The sequence below is a fragment of the Chenopodium quinoa genome, unplaced genomic scaffold, assembly GCF_001683475.1.
Source record: "Chenopodium quinoa cultivar QQ74 unplaced genomic scaffold, ASM168347v1, whole genome shotgun sequence".
Lineage (NCBI taxonomy): Eukaryota > Viridiplantae > Streptophyta > Magnoliopsida > Caryophyllales > Amaranthaceae > Chenopodium > Chenopodium quinoa.
The window spans coordinates 5,898,267-5,925,727 of record NW_018743292.1 but is presented as its reverse complement, the minus strand read 5'-3'; the positions used below and the strand labels follow the sequence as shown (position 1 = coordinate 5,925,727).

At 40.0% G+C, this 27,461-nt stretch overlaps 1 protein-coding gene across 6 annotated transcripts; it reads right to left on the bottom strand.

Moving 5' to 3' along the window:
* Positions 1-1,054: 1,054 nt before the first annotated feature.
* LOC110736655 (fatty acid amide hydrolase-like) lies at positions 1,055-21,608 on the bottom strand. Of its 6 annotated transcripts, none has more exons than XM_021916937.1 (20): positions 21,303-21,608; positions 19,716-19,825; positions 19,447-19,537; positions 19,106-19,293; positions 18,616-18,745; positions 18,227-18,304; positions 17,970-18,117; positions 17,623-17,735; positions 17,460-17,535; positions 17,240-17,311; positions 17,104-17,155; positions 16,029-16,100; positions 15,828-15,908; positions 15,535-15,638; positions 15,354-15,446; positions 15,024-15,092; positions 2,978-3,042; positions 2,806-2,867; positions 2,610-2,705; positions 1,055-1,488 (listed from the first exon to the last, which is right to left on the bottom strand). In XM_021916937.1, exons 1-20 carry the CDS (start codon positions 21,400-21,402, stop codon positions 1,426-1,428), a joined length of 1,863 nt encoding a protein of 620 aa, XP_021772629.1. In that variant the 5' UTR covers positions 21,403-21,608; the 3' UTR covers positions 1,055-1,425. The 6 variants fall into 6 exon arrangements, with proteins under 6 accessions (XP_021772629.1, XP_021772630.1, XP_021772632.1 ...); XM_021916938.1 differs by having other exon boundaries at positions 19,477-19,537; positions 21,303-21,605; XM_021916940.1 differs by lacking the exons at positions 19,447-19,537; positions 21,303-21,608 and having other exon boundaries at positions 18,616-18,756; positions 19,716-19,813.
* Between the last annotated feature and the right edge of the window lie 5,853 nt (positions 21,609-27,461).

The following is a 27,461-nucleotide window of genomic DNA, read 5'->3' as shown; positions in this document are numbered from 1 at the left end:
GACGACAAGCATGACACTTATAGGGCGACTTCCGGCGAAGGTGGTGGTTGAATTTGAGGGGAGATGAACAAAGAGAGGGGGAATTTATGGGTAGATGTAGATAGAGTGGAGATCGGTACGGTGGTAGTAGTGGTGGACTGGTGGTGGTGGTGGTGGTGGACTGGTGGTGGTGTTTGCCATTGAAGGTGATGGTTGAAGGAGATGGTGAGAAATAAGTGAGAATGAAATTGGGGTTTTGGGGTTATTAATCATAGTTAGATTGTAGGTTAGAATATAATCAGTTTTTTTTAAGGGTAATATGGTAATTTTACACTTACTAAACTTACTAAAAAAGGAAAAAAAAACTTGTTGCAAATAATATGAAACACCTATCTTTGGTAATTGTTGCAGATAATAAAAAACGGAGGAAGTAGGAAAATTATAAAAAAAATTGAAATTATTTCAAAATTAATAAATGATTTATAATTAATTTTGACATTAAAAAATAAATTAAAATCAGCCAATAAAAAATAAGTATAATAGTAGTCATTTTAAGGATTTTAAAAACCATCATCCACTATTGAAAATTCTGCTTTTAGATTGTTATGGGAAGTATTTAGAATAGGCTTACAAAAATTTAGGAAAGCGGAGTAGCCGATTAGGATTACCCCTTAAATTATGAGTTACTCCGTACTACGTATAATTTACTGAGATGAATGATGTGTCAATAGCACAATAGCACAATATAGACTGTGTAAATCTAATATACTTGTGGCTTCTGGGGACAAAAAGGCAGATGCATGTGAACATAACAATGTTTCAAATTCTTCTAGGGGAGGATGTTATTGGGGTGGCTTGGCCACGTTTGTAGCTTGATTTTTTTCGTTTTTGTTTTAATAAATAGGCTCTGACCCTCATTTGCATCCAAAAAAAATAAAAAATTTCAAATTCTGCATTTTATATTTGTAATTGGAAATAAGACGAATATTATACGGAGTAATGCTTTAGTTTCAAGTTCAACCATATATTCATATATTTATAAACTGGAAATCATGGTTTCCAAAAAAAAAACAAAAAAACTGTAAATCATTGTAGTCGTAATTCCTATCAACTGTCGAGTGTTACAAAATAAAATCATAACCTCCAACTTTCATTATGTTGGGAACAGTAGATCTGGTGATTGTTCAAAGCATACATAAATAAATAAGTAATGCAAGTAAAGCCAAACAGATTGTATTAAATTGAAGATATTATAGTTTCAATTATAATCACTTGACAAATAAGCTCAATCAAATTTTAACAGTAATTAAATATAGCCTCGCAGCACAGATTGCCCTTTTCATCTCTGACGTGCTGCAGTATATCTGAAGATCAGACAGTCAGACACCCCTTTACTACATACCAAATCTAATTTACATTGCTCTCCATAATGAAGTTCAGTTCCGATCATATTGATTTGAATAGATCATAGAAAACTGCTGGCTTCCTGTAGTCTAAAATGCACAAAGCCTGATGAAACAAGAATAGTTAGTAAACATCAGAAACAGCAGGAAGCTAATACAATTCTTCATCATCAAAACAAGTACAACAGCAAGTTTCTCAATATTAAGGCATCATTGTCACCACTTAACATTCTTTTTCATCTGGTATAAAAGACAACATTACACCCCTAATGGCACCGTATTAGGACATCAGTGTGACAGTTTCACTTTTGCTATGCAATAAGCAGTAAATCTGGAAATAATAAGATGTATGTTGTTTGATGTCAGAAAACACTGTCACATTCCTAAATTGAAATACGTACTATATGTTGGAATTATTGTTGGAGTTCTTCCCATAATAAAAATCCAAGTCTGGTTACATTTTTGCTTCAAAAGATCAATAACCAAATTTGCAAATATCAATTAGTTGACATTTTGGCCATAATTATTTCTTTCTATTACCCATTTTTTTAGCCTAACCGTGCATAATTGAGGCTAAGTACATAATGCTTGATTGATTGTGATTACTCAATTAAAGGGATTTAATTGATACTCCTTGACTTGGGCATGCATGATTGTCGTGAATGGCTTCCTTCTTTGGGTTACTACTCCACTATAAATTGAAGTCTCCTCTACTTCATAAGTACACGCAAAAAGATATACTTCTCTTCTTGACTCCAAAATGTTACACAAAAATATAGTACTCGTATCTTGTTTTGGGCATTGATTAAAGTGTTCTCAATCTAGCTCTTCGTAGTACACCGGAGAGTTAGAGTCGTGTATCCGTGGAGGTCGGTTGCTATGAGTCCGCGTGTACTGTGCGGGGCAAATTTGACTTTAGGGCAGTGATCTATTGTCACGCCACGACATTTTCATTTAAGCCGTTTAGTTATTTTGGTTGCTATTAGTCCTACCTCCAAAACTATAAATTCCAAGCATACCCCCATCTAAAAGGAGAGGTCGAGAGAAAATGGGAAGGATTATAAAGGTGTTTAAGTAAAATAATGGTCATAACTTTCTTATGAAAGAGTAGAGACGACAGTGTGACTACTAATTCATGACAAGGGGGAACATTTATTTGATTGACACTAGCATTTCGAGAAAGCATAACATTTTCTTAAAGAAGCTTCTAGAAACAGGAAGGTTTACCTGGACTGCAGATGCTATGTGAATCAATGTTGCTTCAGCCCATGGTTTTCCGATAAATTGCAGGCCAATAGGCAATCCTTCTGAATCATATCCAATCTAGAACAGTAATTGAAAATTGTCAGCTAAGAGTGAAAGGATTGACCATAATTTCACTTCAAGCAGTGAATGCAAAAGGAAGAAAATATATTATACTCACCGGTACAGTAACTGCAGGAAGGCCAAGGAAATTTCCTGCTATTTGATAGCGTACCAGGGCGGCTGGACACAAAAAAGTATATTGAAAATGTCTTAGTTTCCTTAAAAAGTATGCCTGAGGATTTAAAGCTTCAAACACTAGGAAGATACGGAAGTTTCCTTAACATGTGTACCTCCATTAATGTAATCAAGTTCGCCGGTTTTTAAAGCATCATCCTTGATCAGGTAAGCAGTTACACTGGCATAACATTGGGACAAGTTACTATAACTGATAGTACTATATAAACTAACTTCTAAAAAAGGAATAAATTGTTTTTACATATGAGGTAGCAGACATTAATGTTCATAGATATTGTTTGGGTCCAATTTAGTCCAATTGGGCCTAAGCACTAAATGATCCAATTAAAAGCCCAAGGTCAAGGTTCAACTCTCCAATTGTGCTAAAGTCAAAGGTCAGCCCACAAAGCAAGCCAATTGGGCTAAGGCCCAACTTCTCCATATATGAAGAGGTATAAAAGCCATCAATATTTCATTTTTTTAGATACATTACAACAAAGCCTCAAGCAACAAACTCTCTTGCATAGTGTCTACTTCTTACACATTGTACTGACTTTAGCATCGGAGGGGCCTTCCTCGGCAACACCCCCGAGGCTAGTTTACGTGTGTTTACTGTGCAGGAAACCTTCGGCCCAACATCACTTGGACCGAATCCAGTCTTCTCCATTTCATTGGACCTTCGACAAGGTCCCATTGTTTTCACCCGAAACAATTTGGCGCCGTCTGTGGGGAAGACTTTCGAAAAAATCTTTAAGCCAAATTTCTAACCAAGATCATCTTGCAATTATCTTAGTAGCAATGGCTAAGAACCGCAAGAGCAAAGGCCTCCGTCAAGGAGCAGGCGAAAAGCCTAAAACCCCTACACCATCACCCTCGCCGGACCGGAACTCTCCCAAGGGTGCCAGCTCGGAGCGAGGATCATACAGGGAGGATTCCCTTTCTCCCGTAATTCATAATTCTCATCATAGGCCGAGTCACTCTCGGTCTAGCAGGGGTCAATCCGATCATAGGACGCATTCAGTGCCCCAAAGCCAACCATCGACCGTCCGCTCTCATTCCCATACTCAGCCGAGGACCCCTTTGACGGGGCCCAGCTCGGAGGAGGTGGCAAGAGCGTTGGCAGTGCTCATGGAGGCAATGAGGGCACAAAGTATGCCACCACCTCGTGATCGAACTCCTCCGCATACCCGGCATCAGCGGAGGAGGCTAGACCATGATGGCGGGAAACTTCCTTCCTTCCGGGAACTGGAAGAGTGGGAAGAGGATACCTGGAAAACTGAAAGAGAGAGGAAAAAGAACCCTCAATTCTTCAAAGGATCCTCAACCTCCCGACCAGAAACGCATAAGAGCAGCAGTTCAGCTTCTCGGCCAGAATCTGCTCACCGAGAACAACCTGAGACTGTTCGCCGAAGCGTCCTCGACCGACTCGGCGGCAAGGAACCGAGCGTGCACAGTCGCCTCTCGTTCCCTGCAGCCGAGGCCCAGACTTCCCAGCCAGGGACGAAAACCACTCCTACCTCTCTAAGAGGGCGGAGCGCGGTCCCTTCGGCCAGGAACAAGGGCAAGGCCGTTATGCTACCTGCCAGTTCGCCATTCGAGCAGTGGATACTGGAAGAGCACGTGCCCACGGTTAAAATACCGTCGCACATCACATATGATGGAACTTCGGATCCGAAGGACCACATTGCCTCGTATGAGGCTCATATGCATCTTTGCCCCAGATCCGAAGCGACTTGGTGCAAATATTTCCCAACTACTCTCAAGGGGGTCGCGCAAGCGTGGATCTCCAAGGGAGTAAAGCAAGGCTCCATAACAGGGTGGGATGATCTGTCCTCCAAATTTAGGAGCAAGTTTTCCACGGCAAACCGCCGAGAGAAGACTACTGCGGAACTCATGAGTCTGCAACAGGGGGAAACCGAAAGCCTCCGAGACTATCTGACCCGTTTCAGCAACGAGTCATCCAGTGTCTCTCAGCTGGACCAGGGGCTAGCCGTTTTTGCAATGCAAAATGGCCTTCAGCCCGGGAAGTTCCTAGACTTCATGGTCATGCATACCCCGCAGACCTTGGAGGAAGCTCTGAATGCCTCGGATAAGTTCATCCGAGCCGAAGAGTGGAATAAGGCGAAAACCCAACCTCAATTCGGGGGAGGGAAACAAAAACAAATACCCTCGTCTGAAGGCCAAGGCTATAAGGCAAAGGGAAAGTCAAAGGCCTCGGAGCAATCCTCGGCCAGCGACCCAAAGAAGGAAAAATCTGCCTTGTACACAGGCAGATACGAGTCCTACACTCCGCTCTCTCTTCCACGCGCCAAAATTTACAGCGTGACGAAGGAGGAGCAGAGTTACCGAAAGCCGAGACCACTCCCAGAGTGGTATCAGCGAAAAAATAAAAATCAGTGGTGCGAGTTCCACGAATCTCCGGGACATAACACTGAGGAGTGTATCCAACTGAAGGACCAGATAGAGGACATGGTCCGGAAGGGATACTTGAAAAAATACATCGCGGATTACCGCGAGAAAAAAGAGTCCGAGAAGTCAGCGAAGGACTCTCGGCAAGACCTCGATTTCCCCCGGAAGAACAGTAAAAAGCCAGAGGGAAAATTCTCTCCGATTAATGTTATCTCGGGAGGAACATGCTCTCGGAGGGAGCACAAGCGACACCTTAGGGCTTTAACCCATCAGGTGAATAACGCTGACATTCAGTCTCCCCAGTCGCCGGTGCCGAACATGACGTTCACAGCCGCCGACTGCCGGGGGGTAACGTTCCCTCACGAGGATCCGTTGGTGATCATCGCCACGGTGGCCAACCATGACGTCAGTAAGGTTCTTGTTGACGGTGGCAGCGGAGCAAACATTCTGTTCCGAAAGGCCTACAATCAAATCAAGCTGAAGCCCAAGCACCTTACGCCGGTACCCTACCCGGTATCCGGGTTCAACGGGGCTTCAACTTATCCAGATGGGAAGGTGACACTTCCTATCACCATCGGCTGCGATGAAGCAGCCAGGAATGTCATGACTGAATTTTTGGTCATTGACGCTCCTTCAGTGTACAACGTGATTTTGGGGAGACCCATAATTCATGAGATCCAAGGGGTCGTCTCAACTTATCATCAGCTGATGATTTACGTCTCAGACGCGGGCTTCCCCGAAAGGATACAGGGCAACCAAAAGGACGCCCGAAGGTGCAACTACCTCAAGCCATCCAGTAGTCGACCAGACGACGACAAGGATGAGGAGGAGAAAGAAAAAGAAAGAGAGCCAAGCACAAAAAAGCCGAGAGGCCTAAGTGCTTCGGCCCAAGGATCTGTACCCAGAGATAAAGGGCCCGAAAGGGAAAAGGCTAGCTCCTCAGCTGAGCCGCAAGACTCGGAGAGCCAGCCGAAGAACAAAAAGACTGGGACACCTGCTGACATTGGCAGCAGGCCAGATTATGAAGAGTCCAATCCATCAGCAATGGACATGGACCAACAGACTGAAACAGTTGAGTTGGTCGAAGGAGACGCTGAGAAAAGTGTAACAATCGGGATGGACCTTGATCCGAACACCCGTTGCGAACTTATTCAGCTCCTTCGGGATAACAGAGATGTGTTTGCTTTCTCGGCAGCTGATATGCCCGGGATAAGTTCAGACCTCATCTCCCATAAGCTTAATGTTGACCCGACGTGTCGACCAGTTAAGCAAAAGAAGCGGAATTACTCCGCCAATAAGAACCGAGACATCGCAGCCGAGGTCAAAAAATTACTGGAGGCAGGATTCATTGAACCTTGCCAATATCCAGAATGGCTGGCAAATGTGGTGATGGTTCAGAAGCCCAATGGTACCTGGAGGATGTGCGTCGACTTCACGGACCTAAATAAGGCTTGTCCAAAGGATTTCTATCCCTTGCCGAGAATCGATCAGCTAGTCGATTCGACAAGTGGCCATGCCTTGCTTAGCTTCATGGACGCATTCTCGGGGTATCATCAGATCTTTATGCACCCCGACGATCGAGCCAAGACAGCATTCGTCACGAACGCTGGGGTGTACAATTACAAAATGATGCCCTTCGGATTGAAAAATGCGGGGGCAACCTATCAAAGGCTGGTGGATCAGGTTTTCGCCGATCAAAAGGGCCGAAACATGGAAGTCTATGTCGACGACTCGATCGTCAAAAGCAAAAAACTAGAGGACCATGTAAAGGACCTGGCTAAAACTTTCGCCACCTTGAGAAAGCATCAAATGAAGCTGAATCCGAAGAAGTGTGTCTTCGGCGTGAAGTCAGGGAAATTCCTGGGGTTCATGGTCAGCAAGAGGGGGATTGATGCCAATCCCTCTAAAGTCAAAGCGGCGCTCGACCTTCCTGAGCCGAAAACGAAGCGGGATGTTCAACGGCTCACCGGAAGAATGGCGGCCCTCTCGAGGTTCATTTCCAGAGCTTCGGATAAGGGGTTACCTTTCTTCAAAGCCCTGAAACTCCCGAAAACGAAAGAGCTCGTTTGGGAGGAAGAGCAAAAAGACGCCTTTAAACAGCTTCGGGAGCATCTGGCTCAACTCCCAACGCTGGCTAGCCCAGCTGAAGGAGAAACTTTGTACCTATATGTGGCCGTTAGCCCAGCCACCATCAGCGCAGTATTGCTGAAGGAAGAGAGTAAGAGTCAGCAACCGATCTACTTCGTCAGTCATACACTGACGGATGCCGAGACTCGCTATCCTCTACTCGAGAAAGTTGCTTTCGCGGTAGTAGTAGCTGCTCGGAAGCTAAGGCCCTATTTTGATTGCCATCAGATAGTGGTCTTAACTGATCAGCCGTTGGAAAAAGTTCTCGGCAAGGTTGAAAAATCTGGTAGGCTAGCCAAGTGGGCTTTTGAGCTCACCGAATTCAGCATCAGTTACCGTCCGAGGACTGCCATTAAGGCTCAAGCTCTAGCGGATTTCTTGGCCGAATGCTCATACCAAGAAACGCTAGACAATGAAAAGAAAGTCTGGACCGTGTTTACGGATGGATCTTCCACCGAAAACGGTTCGGGGGCAGGAGTAGTGATAACTTCTCCCGAAGGCAAATCTTTCGAGTATGCACTAAAATTTTCTTTTAAGGCCTCGAACAACGAAGCCGAATATGAGGCAGCAATCGCTGGCCTAGAATTGTGCATCTCCTTGGAAGCCGATCATGTCTGCTTAAAAACAGACTCTCAGCTAGTTGCATATCAGATCAGTGGCAGCTACGAGGCCAAAGAGCCCTCCATGATAGCTTATCTTGCTAAGACCAAATCAGTCATTGCAAAGCTGAAAACTTTTGAGGTTCAGCTGATCCCAAGGGGTCAGAATACTCAAGCCGATGCACTCTCCAAACTTGCTAGTTCATCTTTTACCGAGCTGAACAGATCTGTATATGTAGAAGTGCGTCGAGAGAGAAGTGTCGACGAAGCACCTGAAATGTGCTGCGCTGACCCAGAGCCTAGTTGGATGGACCCCATCCTAGCTTTCAAGCTTCGGGGAGAAACTCCCGAGGATAAAGCTTTGGCCTCCAAGATGAAGAGAACCAGTTCTAGGTTCATTGTCTTCAGGGGGGAACTTCTGAAAAAGTCCTTCTCAGCCCCATTGCTGAAATGCGTGGGACCAACAGATGCAGATTATATCCTACGGGAGATTCACCTCGGCATCTGTGGGAACCACATTGGGGGAAGAACCTTAGCCCACAAGGCATTGAGGGCTGGATATTACTGGCCCACCATGATCGCAGATGCTAAGGAGCTGGTTCGGAAATGCGAAAAATGTCAAAAATATGCTCCAGTTATCCATCAGCCAGCAAGGGATCTTCAGCCGATCCTTAATCCACTCCCGTTTGCTCAATGGGGACTGGATATACTGGGACCATTTCCAGAGGCTGTGTACCTGAAAAAATGGCTGATAGTTGGTGTCGACTACTTCAGTAAATGGATCGAGGCCGAAGCAGCCTCGAACATTACAGAGCAAACTGTCAGAAAATTTATCTGGCAGAATATCATCACTCGCTTTGGCATCCCGAGAGTATTTGTCTTCGATCATGGGAGGCAATTTGATAACTTACCGCTGAAGCGGTATACAGATCAGTTCGGCATCAGACTAGCATATTCAGCGGTATGCCACCCGCAAAGTAACGGACAAGCCGAGGCTGCAAATAAACAGATCTTAAATGCCCTCAAGAAGAGGGTGGAAGATCAAAAGTCCAAATGGCTAGAGGAGCTCCCTGGAACCCTTTGGTCCCTTCGGACAACTGAAAAAGAGGCAATGGGCTATTCACCTTTTGAACTGGTGTATGGTGCCGAAGCCGTCCTTCCAGTGGAAATTGGCTCTGAGAGCCTTCGAGTGCACCACTTCTCGGCTGAGAATGAGCGACTGATGAGGGAATCTCTCGATTTCCTCGACGAAGTAAGAGACTCAGCCCGAGATAGAATGGCCGCCTATAAGCAGAGAATCAGCAAATTTTATAACCGAAGGGTCCATGCAAGGCCTCTCAAAATTGGAGACCTTGTCCTTCGGAATGCTGCTGCAGTTCAGAAAGGCCGAATCCATGGGAAACTCTCAGCTGCATGGGAGGGACCTTATGAAATTTATGATGAGCTTCAGCCAGGGACATACCGACTTCGGCAGTTGGATGGAACTGAGTTGAAAAATCACTGGAACGCTGGTGTACTTAAAAAATACCATGTGTAAACCCTTCGGGGTAGAACAATCTTTGTAAGTACATTTTGAACTAATGAAAGGCCTTAGAGCCGCCATTTATATAAATGTCTACAACTTTTTATCTTTTCAAAATTTTCTTTGTTCTATCTACTCTTTAAGAGTTTTTTATTCAGCCTCGTCTGAAACCTTCGCCTTCGGGTAACTGGGTTTCAGATTGCTGACAAAACTCGTCTTTTTTAAGAACACTGGTCTTTCAGCTGAAGTCAAACTTTAGTAAGACTTGTTCTCCAAAGACATGAGTCCATGGACAATTCTGGGATATTGCCTTAACTGAGCCTTGTATCCCAGAGAGCCATTATCCGAAACATTGCCTTAAGTTGGCCCTGTGTTTCGGGTATCCATTTTTCAAAGATAGAAAGAAAATCAAGGATAACAGCAACAGTTGAAAATTTTTATATCAGCCTTGTCTGAAACCTTCGCCTTCGGGTAACTGGGTTTCAGATGGCTGACAAAACTCGTCTTTTTAAAGAACACTGGTCTTTCAGCTGAAGTCAAACTTCAGTAAGACTTGTTCTCCAAAGACACGAGTCCATGGACAAATTCTGGGATATTGCCTTAACTGAGCCTTGTATCCCAGAGAGCCATTATCCGAAACATTGCCTTCGGTTGGCCCTGTGTTTCGGATATCCAACTTTCAGATGAAGTCAATCTTCGCTGAAGTTATACTTCAATTGCTGGGGGGACAAGAAGCGCTATCAGTGCAAGTATGTTCGGCAGAATTGAAGAAACAGAAGCAGTAAAGCATTCAAAAATAAAGCATTCAAAAATAAAGCAACTGAAGAAAAGAGCTTCAGATTAGTAATTCATGCTAAAAAGTTGAGCTACAAGTTCAATCTAACGGTATCGGCAGCCGCCCACAAGCGGAAAATAACAGCTGCCGAAATACGTACATAAGCAAAAAATAATAATACTGTTGTACGACAAGGCAAGCTGAAGCAAAAAACAAGGCAAAAAATTCAGAAAGCGGCAAGTCTAAAGTTAAGCGCATGATGAACCGCAAGATTCTGAAGACGACTGCCCGAGTTCCTATGCTTCAGCCTGAGGATCAGACTGATCAGTGTTGAGCCCCATGGTGGCCTCAGTCCCAGCAGCAGAAGAAGCAGGCTTTGCACTCTGCCGAGCCTCCCTTTCCCTCTGTTCAGCTGCCAACTCCATTCTCTCAGCTTCCTCTTCGGCTTCCTCAGCCTTAAGAATTTCAGCTTCGGCTGGAGTTGCATACTTCATATGAGGGTCTTCGGGATCCTGGACCCATTCAGCACATTTGGACCAGTCTAACTTCGGCTCAGCATGAAGGCAGACTCTTCGGCACACTCTGAACCCGTTTCTGAAACCCATTTCATATTCTTCCTGGGTGTAGACACGGACTTTGAGTAGAGCCTCAGCATCAGCCAGCTTCTTCTGGGTCTCCTCCAAGTCTTCCTTGGATTTCTTCAGCTCATCAGCGAGCTTGGAGGAGGAACCTTTCAGCTCAGTCAGCTCCTGTTGAACTCGGGAAGCCTCTGTCTGAGCTTGGGCCACTTCAACTTTCTGGGTCATCAGTTGATCCTCAGCCTCATGGAGTTTAGCTCTTTGGGCTTCGGCAGCAGCAGCAGCCTCTGAGAGTTGGACATCTTTGGCCTGGAGCAGCTCTTCAGCAGCCATTCGGCTGGCTTCAAGAGCCTCTAGACGTTGCTGCACTTCAGCTTGTGCAGCAGCTCCTTCCTGAATTCGGCTCTCAATAGCAGCCTTGAATTTGGAGACGTCCACTCCCATATGCTCCTGGAGGAATTTTTCCCCTTCCATCAGTGGGGGAAAAACTTCCTTCTCCATAGCGTCGCAGAAGGTCTTGAGGGCTTCAGCAGCTCTTTTCTCATACTCCTCACCCTTCTGCTGCTTCTCTTCAGCTGCTGCTTGCTTCAGCTTAGCAAGCTTTAATTCCTCTTCAGCCACCTTCTTGTCGTGCACAGCAGCGTCTACCCTATCTTGTAGGGTATCTATCAGCTCTACAGTAAGAGTCTGATTGTGCACGAACTGAAAACAGGAAGACAAAAAATATATGTAAATAAATAAAAAAAAAATAGAGCTGAATTTCAGAGGAAATGAAGACAAGGAAAATTACCTGCATCATCAGCAGTTGGTTAGACCTGGCTGGGTCAGGAACTGATCTGCTGGATTCGCCCATCCCAGCAGTGGCCTTCAGCGACCAGATCCTTGCCCTATCTACTTCGGACATGCCAGCAAAATTGCCGAAGTAGGCTGCAGCTCCTTCTCGGTTCTGACCCCATATGAGGTCCCAGATATGGTCTGGGATTGGAATTCGGGGGGCCGAGAAACCCATTTCTCCAGATTGCAGAGTCTGGAAAGAAGGGAAGGATGACGATGGAGCTTGATTGGCTTTAGATGGCTCAGCATCATCCTTCTCAGAGGAGTCAATTACTATGACCTCCTCTTCTTCAGGGGTGAGGACGAAAGCCTCAACCTCTCTTGCGATGTCTGCCGTGAAGCCCTCAGCACTGGACATCACGGCATCCTTGTTTTCGTGCTCAGCAGCACTCTCCTTGATTTCTTCTTGGACCCCTCCCTTAGATTCGGGAGTTTTCTGATCCACCTCCATCTCAGGAGGTGGCGGAGGGGTCTTTTGAGGTGATTGGGGTGGTGGCCGGGGAACCCTCGGCGATCCATTGCCTTCCTCGGGTTCCCTTATTGAAACGCCGATGGTCATCGGCCTACTTTGAAAGTCATGAGGACCGATGATGGCCATTCTTCGGCGCCTTTTCAGAAGGGGCTGCTCGTCCATATCTGAATCTGAAGATTCTCCTTGTATTTGGTCTTCAGGACGAACAGGAGCTTTCCCCTCTCTGTGTCTGTTACTCTCTTCAGACTGTAACAGACAGGGGGGAGGAAGAATGTGAGTAAAAAAAAAAAAAAGAAAAGAAGAAAAGAAAAAAGTTAAGTCTGAAAGCTCACCGAGGTCTTCAGCAAAGCCTCGTCTTCTTCAGCCTCTCTAGCTGCAGCTTCGGCTTCAGCAGCTCTGGAGGACCCTTCTCCTCCTTCGCAAGCTTCGAGAACCCGTGCAACCTCTTCGGCTGTGCGGGCAGCTTCAGCTTCTTCGTCCAGCAGCTGAAACCAAGGATCTCTCTTCTTCCACCAAGGCTTCTGCCTCTGATACAGAGCAACAGCCTCAATTTGGAAGTGGGAAGAGTCTAGATGAACTTCCCTATGCCTCGGCTCAGTGATAGACGGGGCCCGTTCAGTTACAACTCGCTCTCGGTTGACACCAAGACGAGCGTAGTTAATGCCAACGTTGGTCTCGTCCCGCTCTGAAAAAGAAAAAGAGAAAGGTCAATCCAGTTAAGTTGGCACAGCATAAAAAAGCGAAGTGAGAGAAGAAGATATAATTAAAAGGCCTCGGCCCCAGCCGAAGAAGCTCACCATCCTTAAACTTTCGGCTGAGGCCGACAGCTGCTAGCATATTCTCTTGGAAAACGTAATGCGTATCGGGGAGCCAAGTCTCCGGGATATGCTGCATTCGGCCACTGCCCCCCCGGTTCGGCAGCTTGCCGAAGATATGTTGCTGATCCAGGTTCGGATCCGTCCCGTTATCTGCGGGGGGACCTAGACTTCCCATTTCGGGATCAGGCTCAGCGAGATACCGGGGAGCGCTGAAGACGCAAGGGTGGCCCGGGTCTGTGGGTGCCCTAACCCAAATCCATTGACCTCTCCAGTCCTTGTCTGAAGAGTCGTTTGGCCACATGGTTAGGTATTGGGGCCGGGACTCAATCCGGTACCACCCAGAACCATGGCTTCCGTGCCCACTTTGAATATTTGGCACTAGCCGATGGAGCTTTTTGAAGCAGTGCAGGTTCGGCACGTACTTGAAGAACTTGCAGACCCATAAATATGTCATTACCCTTCGGATGCTGGTGGGAGTTAATTGACATAGAGAGATGTTGTAATGGATCAGCAAGTCTCGGACGAATACGTCCAAAGGGAACCTCAGCCCGTACTGAAGCTGTCTTGTGTACACCCCCACATACCCCGGGGGTGGACGATGGATTCTATCGGATGCCGAGGGCATTCGGCACCAATACCCATCAGCTTCAAGGATGCCGTAATGTAATTCAATTTGTTCGGCAAACCGGTACTGGTCGGCATTCTCCACCCACCATGGGTAAGGGCGGTTCTTTATCATGGCCGAAGCAACTTCGGCACTCTCCCATTCTGAAAACCCGGGGAGGATATCCCAAAGGACAGCGGGAACTTCATCATCCTGCCCAGAAGCGCTCGGCTCCTCCGTTCTCTGAGGAGGAGCCGAGGAAAGGGGAGTCGCCCTAATCCCTTCGGCAGGGTCAGACTCCGGCCTTTGACCATTCCAGGTCCCAATCCTGTTCCTAGGATCGGGAATCGGCCTTGCTCTTCTTGGAGCACGGGCTCTGCCTCTAACTCCTCTTGCCATTGATTATTTCGAAGAAAAAGTCGAAAGAAAAGGGGAAGGAGTTCGAATTCGAAGAAAAATAAACTGAAATCAAAGGAATTTACCTTAATCTGAAGCGAAAATTGCCGATTTACGAGTTCGTAGTGGCAAGTCTCAGTTTCTAAGCTTAATGCTCGGGGAATTTGCGAAGTTTTGATGCGGGTTCTTGATTTCTCTCTTGAGAATTCTGGGTTTGTGTTGGTGAATGAGTGAGGAGAAATGACGCGCCTCTGTTTATATATCTCCAGGTACGGGAATACAAGGAGTCTGCGTTTTAATTTCTCTTAAATACCCCACTAAGTAACCGTTAAACACATGATCTTGTGATTAAACTGCCCATTATCCGTCCAACTTCCACAATCATTAATCGTTGTTATCTCATTAATTACGGTTTAAATTCAATTGGGTTAATTAAATCATTTACTTCCCTCCTTTTCTGAATTAAATCAAACCCGACCCGTCATCCTTCCAAATCGGGTCTGGGGGGCAAGTTGTTTGGGTCCAATTTAGTCCAATTGGGCCTAAGCACTAAATGATCCAATTAAAAGCCCAAGGTCAAGGTTCAACTCTCCAATTGTGCTAAAGTCAAAGGTCAGCCCACAAAGCAAGCCAATTGGGCTAAGGCCCAACTTCTCCATATATGAAGAGGTATAAAAGCCATCAATATTTCATTTTTTTAGATACATTACAACAAAGCCTCAAGCAACAAACTCTCTTGCATAGTGTCTACTTCTTACACATTGTACTGACTTTAGCATCGGAGGGGCCTTCCTCGGCAACACCCCCGAGGCTAGTTTACGTGTGTTTACTGTGCAGGAAACCTTCGGCCCAACATCACTTGGACCGAATCCAGTCTTCTCCATTTCATTGGACCTTCGACAAGGTCCCATTGTTTTCACCCGAAACAGATATAATTAGGTACTCATATTGGCATTAGACACATATGTGACCAACTAACCAAGGCCCAAAACATTAATGAGAGAGTAGGAGGCATAGCAAAACAATACCCAGTTGTTGGAGTAACAATAACATCTGCTTTTGAAAAAATTTTGTTATGTAAAAGCATCTGTCGGTGCCTGCAGACAAATGACAGAAGATATGTTACACCAAGTCGACACTAAACTGAAGAATTATTGAATTGCGGCAACAAAACAAAATTAATAGATTTAGTTCATGTGTTTTGTGTTCAGAAATCACTTCATTGGCAGGAGCAGGGGTACAGAAGAATGTGAGGTTAAACATGTACAAGATACATTTATTCTATATCTGGGAACAGAAAATCCCACTAAATTTGTTCAGACCATTTATATTCATCAAGTCCAATGCACAAGAATCACCTGATTTTCTGAGATTGAATATACTCCATGCCACTAAAGGCACCATAAATAGAAAGTGCCACTCGTACATCCCATCCAATTTCCGAGGAGTTTCTATTACATTACAAAAAGATCTAGTCAATCAAGCATATTAATCTGAAGAGCACTTAGACAAAAAAGACGCAGGCATGGGATAACTTACAGTTTCTGCCGAAGATGGTGAAGTGCAGCAGTGCACTCAGATCCAATTGTTGTATAGTGTGCTAGTCGCATTGTTTCTATATCTGGTATCGTCACCTCTACAGTCTAGGAAAATAAAGGAAACTAACTTTAACAGGAAAGTATTGAAAATATTCAATCCACTCCATTCTTTCCTACTAAAAAACTTGAATTCATGGTGGGTCTTTGTTATATAAAGGTCTCCAGCATACAAATGTAAGCACTGGGTTATATATAACATATCAATCACAGAATGGCCGGGAATGAATACATTACCTCCCATCCATAACACTTCTGAAGTTTATCAAGAGCGTGAGAGCAACAAAGCTTGATATCAGAGTGACAGTCATCAAACCACTATGCCAGGAGAATAAAACAAAGAAGTTAAAGAATCATTAGAACAATTGACTGTAAAAAGGTTTCTACAGCAAAAAATTTATGGTGTGTAGCACATAGAGGGTCAGATGAATTACAAACCTTTCCATATCTCGCCATTTTGATATCACCAATTAATGTCTTTGGTCTCAGCAGAGGCAGTTTCACTTTAGGCTGGTAAGATCACAAAATCATGTCCACAGTCAACATATAATCCATACTATTGTGCATCAACAAGTGGTAAAAGAAAAAAAATGGCAATACCAATAACCATATACAGCATTTTACATTGTTACTTAAGAAAAGGATATGAAGATTAGAGGGGTAACTTTTAGCTATCAAGCAACAGATCAATTTAATAAGCATAGAATAAAAGGCAACTTTCACTGTCAAACAAAATTAGAGACCGGACTCTTTCCAATAGAAACTTTACAGGACAGTTCTAATAAGCAAAAGATCAAACCTAGACAAATGAAAATTATTCACTGCAGACTGTGTTTCTAGAAAGTGAGCGGAAGGAGCAGATAATACTCATAATTACTGAAGTAAAATTGTAAAACCATTGAGTCATTTTATGTTATTTGAGGGCCTTCCACTGAAACTAAAATAATGCTATTATGTCATCAGGGAAACATATTATATTCTTTAGTTAGGTAAACTATTGGTCAAATTGTGAGTTCTTCTCACATACAACCATAAATTCAAAATAAACTGTGGGGATGTAATGGGTGGGTTGGTTGCTTTTTTCTTTTTCTTTTTTTTCTTCACACTTATAGGTTAGCTATCAGCTTGGAAGGTAAAAAGAAAATCCCTGTGGCAATTAGTGTTAATGACTATTTTCTAGGTTTAATGGTTGGTGGGGAATGCCAAAATACACTGCTATACAAACTCTTTATAAGAGCTTTGTTGAGCAGGCTTGTATATCTAGCATTTCTTGGAGCTTAAAGTGGTGGAGCCATTTTATGGTGGCTGGTTTTTCCTTTCTTGGTGAATCATGATTGTCATACTCTTATTTTGATACTCCTACAAGAAAAATTCTAGTCCTTCACTCATATCTCTTCCTCTTCAAAAAAATCCATGGCGAAAAAAAATTATGCAGGATTTTGTATTACACCATCTGAAGTGTGATTTGTATTCTTGTAACTTATAATTATCTTATGAGTTTAAGCAACATTACCGCCAAAACTGTAGGCTGGTCTGAGAGGAGTTGACCACTAATAGCTGCATAACTGAGATTAGGACCCATGATTATTAACGATATTAGCTCATATGAAGAGAGTAAGTACTTGAGAACGTAGTACAGGAATGCTTACGTTATTAAAGCATCTTCAACCGTACCAGATAGAATTCCAACCATCCCAACTGTCCAATTAAGAGGAAGTACGCTATAAACAAAATAAGAATAAATGAGTCAATTTGGACCTCATATTGTTAAAAAAAAAAAAAAAAAAAAAAAGAATACAGCAAAAGAATGACAATGATATTTCCATTTTTTACCCTCATGATGATGAAATTCAGGAACATAGTACTCACCCTGTATGAGGTACACGTCCAAAAGTTGGCTTGAAACCAACAACACCACAGAGAGCTGCAGGCATACGAACTGACCCTGCATATATGTAGCCAAGTATTCAGTACTTGTCAATTTAAGTACAAGAGCATTTAATGTGATGCGTCAATATGATATTTTATTTACCGCCACCATCAACACCAAGTGCGACAGGACATAATCCTGCAGAAACAACGGCAGCAGAGCCACTAGAAGATCCACCAGCTATCCGACTGGTGTTGTAAGGATTGAGAGTTACCCTACAGTAATCAAGGAAGAGAAAAAAAAAAAAAAAAAAAAAAAAAAAAAAAAAAAAAAAAAAAAACCCGATTATAAAAAATTATGGTAAAACTAGCTCTCTGTAGAACTGCATCAAGTTAACAGTATTCTATACTGCCAAATTTATATATTTTTTTTCCCTACACAGTTTTCCTTGATTTGGATAAAGATAGAGAGAATATATATGTGATTATAGATGAGGAAAGGCATAATACCCGTAGTGAGGATTTATTCCACTTGTCCCAGCACCAAGCTCATGCATGTTGGTTTTCCCAACGAGTAACGCACCACATGATCTCAGACGTTCAACACAACAAGCATCATTTTCGCAGGATCTAAACTTGTGCAACCATTTCGTACCTCCTAAAAGAGATTACAAAAAAAAAATGCAGAGTATTTTCCCACAAACTATAATCACAAGAAGGGCTTTATGTTTTAAAAAGGAACTTAGAAACTATGGAAATAAGCATACCTGTAGTTGGATAAGGGTTGCAGTCTATTTCATCTTTGATGGCTATTGGCACTCCATCCAGCACAGAGAGTGGTTTTCCTGCAAGACGTTTTGACCATGAGGAGAACAAGTGAGGCACATAATAATATACTTCGTGTTACAATAAAGAGAAAAAAAAAAAAAAAGAAAGAAAAAAAATGCTACTGATTTTCAGGTTAAAGGAAAATCAAATGATCAGTTGATTGATCTGTACTGATGTGAGGAGACTGAACTAACGGTAGCATGTACACACTCAGGAAGTTCATTGATTGTCGTCAGTACAGTTGCTCAAAGGATTACAGGAAACATGATTTTTAGTATTGTGGGAATATGTGAAATAAAAGAACTACTTTATCTCATAACTCTAGTACCTTTATTATGACGAAGAGTAGACTCAGCAGCTTGCTCCAAAATATTTTTGGCATCACAACTAATAAAAAACGACATATTGCATTTAGTATTAGATGATTGTCCGACAGCTCTAATAAATCGCTCGGCCACCTGCAAACAAACTAAAAGAAGCACTTCAACCACTTGTTCCCTTGATATGTGACATACATCCAAAAACAGACGCATTTCTGATTGTTGGACAAAAGTAAAAGATGGTATGCATACACATGGCATACACATGAATGAATATATATTATAACTAGCTAGAAAAGATAAGAATTAAAATAAGGTACTTTAACTTTGAAAGGGGCAGTTCACCCCGCAATCCTCCCAAACTTAAAAAGAAAAAAAAAAAAAGGAAATAAAGAAAACGAGTAAAGGAAGAAATGCAATAAAATTTCACACATATAAGGTTACAGCCAAAGAAATGACATATAAGTACTCCATAAATATTAAACAGCAAAGTTATACCATGCTTGGAGTCAGCACTCCAGATCTGTAGGCTTCTGAGTAGTCCATTATTGTCCAGCGCCGAAACCAAGGATTTGTATCGCTTGAAATACTTCCTGAAGAAGAAGGAAGGCATTGTAGCACCTCTTGTACTCTTTCACATGGATTACTGTTAGATTTGATGCATTGCACTTCTTTCTCTGGGGGATCTGCAGATGTTTACTCAAATGTGTATATATACTGCATATAAATATCCATATCTAAAGGAGTTGATTTACTGAATTGATTGAAAAATATGAAGGCAGGAAAGTAGGATTATTTTCAGAGCACGGTCAAATGAGCTTTATAGTTAATAGTAACACCTAAATGAAGTGTTCCCGAGAAGGTAATACCTTCAGAAGGATGTAATGGGACATATACAGGTGACTCTTCCAACTCGGCATATGAAACAAGCTGCAGAACTTATTTTAGTGAGAAACTAATTATTACATTAAAGGTTTTTCTCATCTACATAAATGTACTTGAAGACATGTTGTTTTTGAGAAGCTTCTTACAGCTATTACCATCTTTTTTTATGCCTATTGGTATGTAATAGCATTATCAAACAAGAAGTGGCCAAAGTTTTAATTACCTTATGAATCAAGTTGTCTTTCTTGAGGAAATACAGAAACATCATTCCAACTATCCTGCACTCCAGAATCCAAACAAAGAGTTTGACCAAAATTCCCGCCATACGTGGAGCTGGGCACAAGTAAGGAAATTTCAGTGACGACTACAATTAATGATCTCTTAATCTTTACTGTTATCAACATGATACCTCTAATAAATTCTCAACCCAGAATTCAAGATTCAGGAATCAGTTACATGCTTACATTTATCTCTTTTATTGTCACTAAACTTTGTGAACAAAAAATCTGACAAAATTGATAAAATCCAGCACAAAATGCCAAAACAAACATAAAATCAATGTTGGCACATACAAAAAATACTCCTTATAAAGATCAACCAAAACCAAATTCGAGCCTTTTTGGCAATTATTCATTATTCAGAATTCAACTAATAAAAGTAAAGCAATTAAAAGAAACAAACAAAAAACATAATCAATCTACAGGAGGAATTTATGAAACCACAAGAATCATTTGATACCGAGGGTTAATATATAAACATCATCACTATCATGTCTTATATCAATCTCATCAATGGGCTAGTAAGATACACCCTTGCACCCTAAATCTTATATTGCTTTTTCCATTCTTCGAGCATGCTAGGATTGGGAATAATGTATTGATGAGGAAATAAAAGAATTTGGAGGAGATTGAAGGTAGATGAAGGTTAAGGTTAATGGGTTGATGTAGTGATTATGTGGGGGAGAAATTCGGGATGTTATCACCTTCATTCTGGAGGTAATACTTACCCATTATCTCACTAGAGTAATGTATTACTTCCAAAACAAGGGTAATATCTTACATCCTTACTCGCTGCATTATAACTACATCACCCCTTCAACCAAAACTAACTTCATCTTCATTCTCTTTACTTTAAGTTTTTATTTCCATTGCCCCTTGATCCGAGTATGCCCTTCCATTTACAAATATAATATCACCCTAATGCTTAAAGTGATTAATTATTCAAAGGATTCCAAGTCATTATCTTTTTACCATAGCTATTTTTTTTTTCACAATTATCCTTACCATAAAAAATTAATAATCTTGCTTCTTTCCCATAGTGTTCTTTGACATTCATGTTTTCTTTTACCCCTGCTTTATTAAAAAAAATTAATTAACATCATATAAATAATTAATTAAAGTTTAGGGGGTAAACCCAATTGACATTATGCATATACTCCATTAATATTATTCAATTAAATCCCAAAATTGATACTTGTATCAACCAACCAACGTCAATTCAACCAATAAAGGTCATATAATCAAAAAAATAAAAAAAACAAACATATCATCAAACACCTGGTGGGCATTAACAAAACAAGAACAAACTTTTGACAATGGGACTAATACATAATTAACAAAGTTTAGGGGCTAAACCCAATTGGCATTATGCAAATACTCCATTAATAATATCAATCAATTAAATCCCAACATTGATAACAACCAACCAATGTCAAACCAACCAATTAATGTCATATAATCAAAAAATAAAACAGCAAACATATCATCAAACACCTGGTGGGCATTAACAAAACAAGAACAATTAAACAAACCTTTAACAATGGGACTAATATAAACTTCATCACTCTCAGGACCAAGATCAATCTGATCAACAGGCTTATAGATCACGCTTTCACTCCTAAAAAAACCCATCTTTTTCGATTGTTTTGTTCAACAAAAAACAGAGGATTCAAAGAATGTGATATAGCTCCCCAATACCCATCAAACCCAGGAGTCATTCTCAATATATAAAGGTAGAGGAGAGAGAAAAAGGGTGGGAAATTGTACTTGGCGAAAGTATACTGTAGTTGATGAGGATGAAAATGATCATACTGTAATGGGTAATATTCGTACATCATGAAAATTGGGAAGGTTTTTGGTATATAGTTACTGAGGAGAAAGGTCATTCGCGGGCTTTTTGAGTTGAGTGGACTATTCGTAGTATTTGACTACGGAGTATTAGGTATTCCACCCGTCTAGAAGACTTGAGATTTGTTCTATTCAACTTGTTTCAGATACTTATTACTTATTTCTTAATAAATTCAAATCAAATCAGATCAGAAACATTTAGATCATATCAGAACTTTTAACTATCATTTACTTATTGCTAAATATTGTTAATTACGTATTAAAAATATAATGAAAATTACATATTTGAAAAGTTCATAATGAGACGAATCTAACAAAATCCATTTTGATAATGTTTTTCTTCATAGATTAATATTAAAATGCAGTCAAAATTTAGTCAAATTATTAAATTAGATCAGATCATACCAGATAATAAAAATTCAGATCATATCAGATTAGACCTTATTAAAATCAGACTAGATTTCTTTGTTTTAGGTGAAGAGAAGATGTTCTAGAATTTTGCTCGAGTATGGACGACAACTAAATTAGTTACTCATTTACATAATCGCCCTTTGCGGCTCCCACTACACCAAAAAAAAAATACTCGACTTATCAGGGTCATATGCGAGATTTTCTCATTTGAATATCCTAATTTCGCGTGGATAGCTTAAGTGATTTACTAATAGACGATGTCTTAGAAGTATTCATTGTAATTTTAAGAAGAGCGGTAGTGATTATTAAGGGATTTTGAGGGAAAATTTTGGGAATTTTTATCCTTAGGCCCTGTTCACTTCACCTTAAAAAAAATCTTAGTAAAAATATTTTCAGTTTAGTAAAAAAATTTCAATTCAGTAAAAATAAGTTCAGTTAGTAACAATAATTTCAGTTCAGTAAAACTCAGTAACTTTAAAGAATAAATATAACAGAGAATCAGTAAAAATAATTTTAGTTCAGCAAAAATAATTTCAGTTTAGTAAATATAATTCAGTTTAGCAAAAATAAGATGAAGTGAATAGGGCCTTACTTTATAAAATTAATTTGTTTGTCATCCATAACACCTAAAGTTTTCACTAGGTTGTGCAAATAATATTCGATGTTATTTGTGAAAAGAAGAGGAGAAATGAAGGTTGAAAGTTATTAATAGGAAAGATTGTCAAGAATACCACGACCTTTGGCATGTATGTTACACTTAATCTGTTAAATGGGTTACCATATTTTTTATTTTAGTCAAAGCAAATACCCCCCAAAAGTGGCATTATTTTGGAATAGTCAAAAGATCATTTTATTTTTGAAAGACCGATTAAAGGTTGTATTGTTCTTATCAATTTTTCCTTATAAATACAAGGGTTATAACAAATTTTAGGAGAAAACATGAAAAATGTGCTGCATTTGCTAGAAATTCTAGCCAGAAAACTCAAATGGGTAGTGTTACTTAAAAAATTAGCGCTAGTTTTTATATATTGAAAAAAAAAACAGTGGATAGTTAGCAAAAACAAAAAATTCAAAACTTGATTTCAAATCAAGGTTGGGGATGAAGAGTTGGAGACTCATTATAAATTAAGGAAAATACGTAACCCTAAGGCTACATATAACATTACCCATAAATTAATACTCTATAATTGACAAAGAGTCATAAATTGAGAGAGTAGTTTTTTCCCGCATCTTAAAATCAATCATAAATTAAAGGACAAAGAATCATAAATTGTGAGAGTAGTTTTTTCCCGCATCTTAAAATCAATCATAAATGTTTGAGGGTTAATAATAGTCTCATACTTATTCCATTTTCGTTTAACTGTAACGTTTGACTCTTTTTTTTTCTATTGATGAGAATACATTTTAGATAAAGCATTTAAGATTTGGTAAGTCTTGTGTTTTAACATTTTGCTAGATTCTCATTCTAAGTTTTTTAATTTCTAAACTATCATTTATTTTACAATGTTATAGAAGAAGTTGCCATCTATTTTGAAAATAGTAATACGTATGTTATTTAGATGAAATACTACAAGAGGGGGGGTGAATTGTAGTATGGAGATTGCTAGTCACTTTTTGCGGAATTAAAAGAAACTTAACGCAATAGAGAAATAGTGCAAGAGAGATTTTACGAGGAAAACTTCCTAGGCCAAATAGGAAGTGAAAAACCTCGACCCAAAGGGATTTTGACTCAAAACATTCCACTAAAATAGGCCAACGACTCTGTTACAACCTATGAGGAACTTGAGCCTCTACCGAGTTCCTCAACGAACTCATATCCCCAACAACTATTCCCTCTAATAGTTGCAGCTTGAAATCTTCCCTCAAAGACCTCTCTTCTCACTCAAGACTTCACTCAAAACCTTACTCTTTCTCTTTCTCTCAAGCTTCACTCAAAGCCTTCTCTACATACAAAGAACTCACTCAAGTTCTCACCCTAATACAAGAGTTCACTCAAACCCTTATTAATTCCCCATTACAAGAGTTCACTCAAACCCTTAAACAACTCTCAAATACATATAAAAGATATAATGTATAAAACCAATATGTTGAACACTCAAGATCTGTCTGGAACTCACTAGACGTATTGTAACCAAAAACCTGATAGGAACTTTGACCAGGAGGACTGACTTAGCTTCGTGGTGAAGGATAAAACCATTAAGAACGACCACTACACTTCGTCAGCCTCAACTTTGAATGAATGCATATGAGCATATTTATAGTACACTCGAATTATTCATTTCATCTTGAAAAAGATAGATTTTCTGAAAAGATAAGTTTAAAAGATATTTTCTAAAAATCAGTTTTCCGAAAATATATCTTTTTGTTAAGAATAAAAACTGTCAATAATAATAAGATAAACTTAGCATAAAATCAGATTTTATTCAAAACTTATCTTTTTGTTTAAAATACTTTTTAAACAATCTTATCTTTTTCCAAAAGGGATTTATTAGAAGATAAATATCTTTATTCAGTAAAACCAAATCCCTAAAAGATATGCACGTATAAGGTAAATATATATATCATTAAAACCGACTTTTAACGACGTTCATACTTAAGTTCCTATTAGGTTCCTGAACTCTGACAGTCTCTGAGTTCCTGACAAGTCAGTTACTCTAATTTCATTGACTGTTTGGAATTCACCTTGGTTCTATATAGACTTGTTCCAGACCGACTTTTATGTCCAACATACTTACATGAATCCTAGAGCAATATACTTCTATTTCTCTGTCTTCATGTTGCTTCTCTGAAACTCTTGTTCTGGAATCCTGTAGTCTTGATATATTCTGGATCTTAGGGTTTTCCCCAGCATTACACCGAAACCAGGTCGTTACAACCCGTTTTGAAGTTCCTGTTAAGAAACTTCTGGAAGTTCCATTTCTGGAACTCTTCTTCTAAATTTACTTGTATCCTCATGGATCCTCTAAAGTTCCTCTGTTTCAATTCCTACTTCAGCCCTCAACGCTTACTGAACCTGCAAACATCACAACACTAGAAAATCCTTATTAAATGGAAGTTTGCTCAATTCTTAACATCATCATCAAAACCTCATAAGGATCAACAAGTTGTCCCTTTTTGATGATGACGAACTGAGCAAACTTCTGAGAATAACAAAGTAAAACAGAAGGTTAGTTTTTTATTTATAAAAACAATAAAGAAAACTAAACTAAATTAAAAGACTCCTACACATACATAACCTATATATGTATAGGATACTTACCTTATGAAGCTAACATATGTAAACACATGTTTACATAGTTACCTTCATGGTCCCTTAGCCATCATCATGCTTATCAACCATAACACTTATCGTTGTTCTTGTTCCTCTATTGCTTATCCTATATTGCTCAAGTTCCTTACATATATACCTGTCATTACTCAGGTTCCTTGTATCCTGTTCCAAGCATAATTTGCTTTTTCTATGCACAACTTAACATACACGTTAGATAGATAATCATCATTAGTTTATAATCATCAAAACCTAATTGCTCAACAATTTCCCCCTTTTTGATGATGACAAACTATTGATGCTCATCACATATTAAAGGATAATCGTTGTACATTTATTCCCCCTTAGTTTTTCAAGGAAATAACATTTAAACAAGTTAAGAACATACACAAGAACTTAATAGTTAGGAACTTAGCAATACACATCATTTATCAATATATAAATACTTTCAACAATCATGATGTAATAACTTTAGACTTAATTACTGCATACCATAAGCATCATACATATTCTTCCCCCTTTTGTCATTATCAAAAAGGGTATTGTTCCACACGTTTGTTTTTCGTAAATTATATGCACTTAAAGTCATATGTCACACCTACCACCATATAATAAGTAAGTATATACTAGTTAAACACTTGTTGTTCCTAAAAGCCTCAAGGTACTCACTTTTCAAACACGGATACCATTTCCACACTAACTTCCAACTCACAATCCAAAGGCCCAACTTCAAAACCCTTAATTGAACTTGACAAATAAGAAGTTAAAATTCAAGTAAAGATCAGAGCTAAAAAGTTAGAAATGGATTGCATGAATAGACCAATTAAAGCGCAAGCTTAAAGGATATATAAAGAAGCATATGGAACAAAATAAGTAGAGGGAACGTGAAGTGGAATTTGTGCTCTTCGTTTAAACCTTTTGAGATGAGAACCGCCACATTGTACTTTATCTCAAACTCTTGAATCTCCTATTGAACACAACACATATTCATCTTGCCAATTGATAACCCAGTTCCCTTACCTTAACCACCAACTTCTTTGAGGAACATTCTCCATACTGGAACTTAAATAGATTTCAGTTTCATCATAATCAAGTTCCTTCGTCGTTTATTATTGTTCCTTCACTAGCTCACCAAGTATACGAGTACACGACATCAACATAGTCAACATTCTTCATATATAGATACCCAGGAAATTAAATATTTGATCACCCTTTTTCCTTTTCTTTCTCTTTTTTTTTTTTTTTTATATTTTTTTTTTAAAGGGTGTCATTATACAAATTTTGCATGCTTTCCTGGAATAACACATTTTAAATCAATGAAGATATTACTCACTCATACACTTGAGTTCCACAACCAGATCTGAACCATTTTGATTTCTTGGTTCCTACCTTATTCCCCCTGAGTCCCTTACCATTCTTCTTCCTTTATCTTCAACTTCCTCCTCAACATATAATCACCATTTTTTATGTTTCATTGAACCATAAAAAGATGGTGAACAAACTTAGAGCACATGGGAATTAAGAATAAGAAGTAAAAGTGTGTGAACGGAAAGAGGAAATTGAATTGGGTTAATAAGAATCTTCGATTTTCTAAATATGGGACAATTAAAGTATATGCAACAGGGACACACAACTTAGAGTTGTAGAATAATGTTGCGATCGAATATATATGGCGTAGATGCTTGAAAGTTGGCTAAAAGATAGGTTAGTTCCCTCTGAAATTTAAACAAGTGAGTTACAAACGGTCTGGGAACTTACCTGTCTTGTTCCATCAAAGTTTCTTCCATTGTTCCTTTGACAACTTAGGAACTTTGTGTTTGACAGCACCCATAGTTCTATTATGAGACCTCTAATACTCTTAGGCAAGTGAGTATGTCTTTTACAACACAAGAACTAAGTGTGACACATAAAAAATAAGCGCATATTCTTTACTTTAAGTATAACATAGGAACCCCAGCTTGACATAACTTATGGGAAAAAATACTTTATACTCGTGTTATGTTTCATCAAGTCTTGTTCCATTAAGCAATAAACAAGAATATGACAAATCAAGACAAGACCATAAGAGAATCAATTCACAAATTCACATATTGCATTCATACCAAAAATATATCAATTCAATTCATCTAATGCCGACATGTGAAAGGAACTTATATCTTATATA

Coding starts and splice junctions, on each gene's coding strand:
- LOC110736655 (XM_021916937.1), bottom strand. CDS start 21,402: ATGGGTTTTTTTAGGAGTGAAAGCGTGATCTATAAGCCTGTTGATCAG. Junction 18,746..19,105: donor GAGTGCTGACTCCAAGCATG/GTATAACTTTGC, acceptor GTTTGTTTGCAG/GTGGCCGAGCGATTTATTAG. Junction 15,093..15,353: donor ATTCAATCTCAGAAAATCAG/GTGATTCTTGTG, acceptor ATTTGTCTGCAG/GCACCGACAGATGCTTTTAC.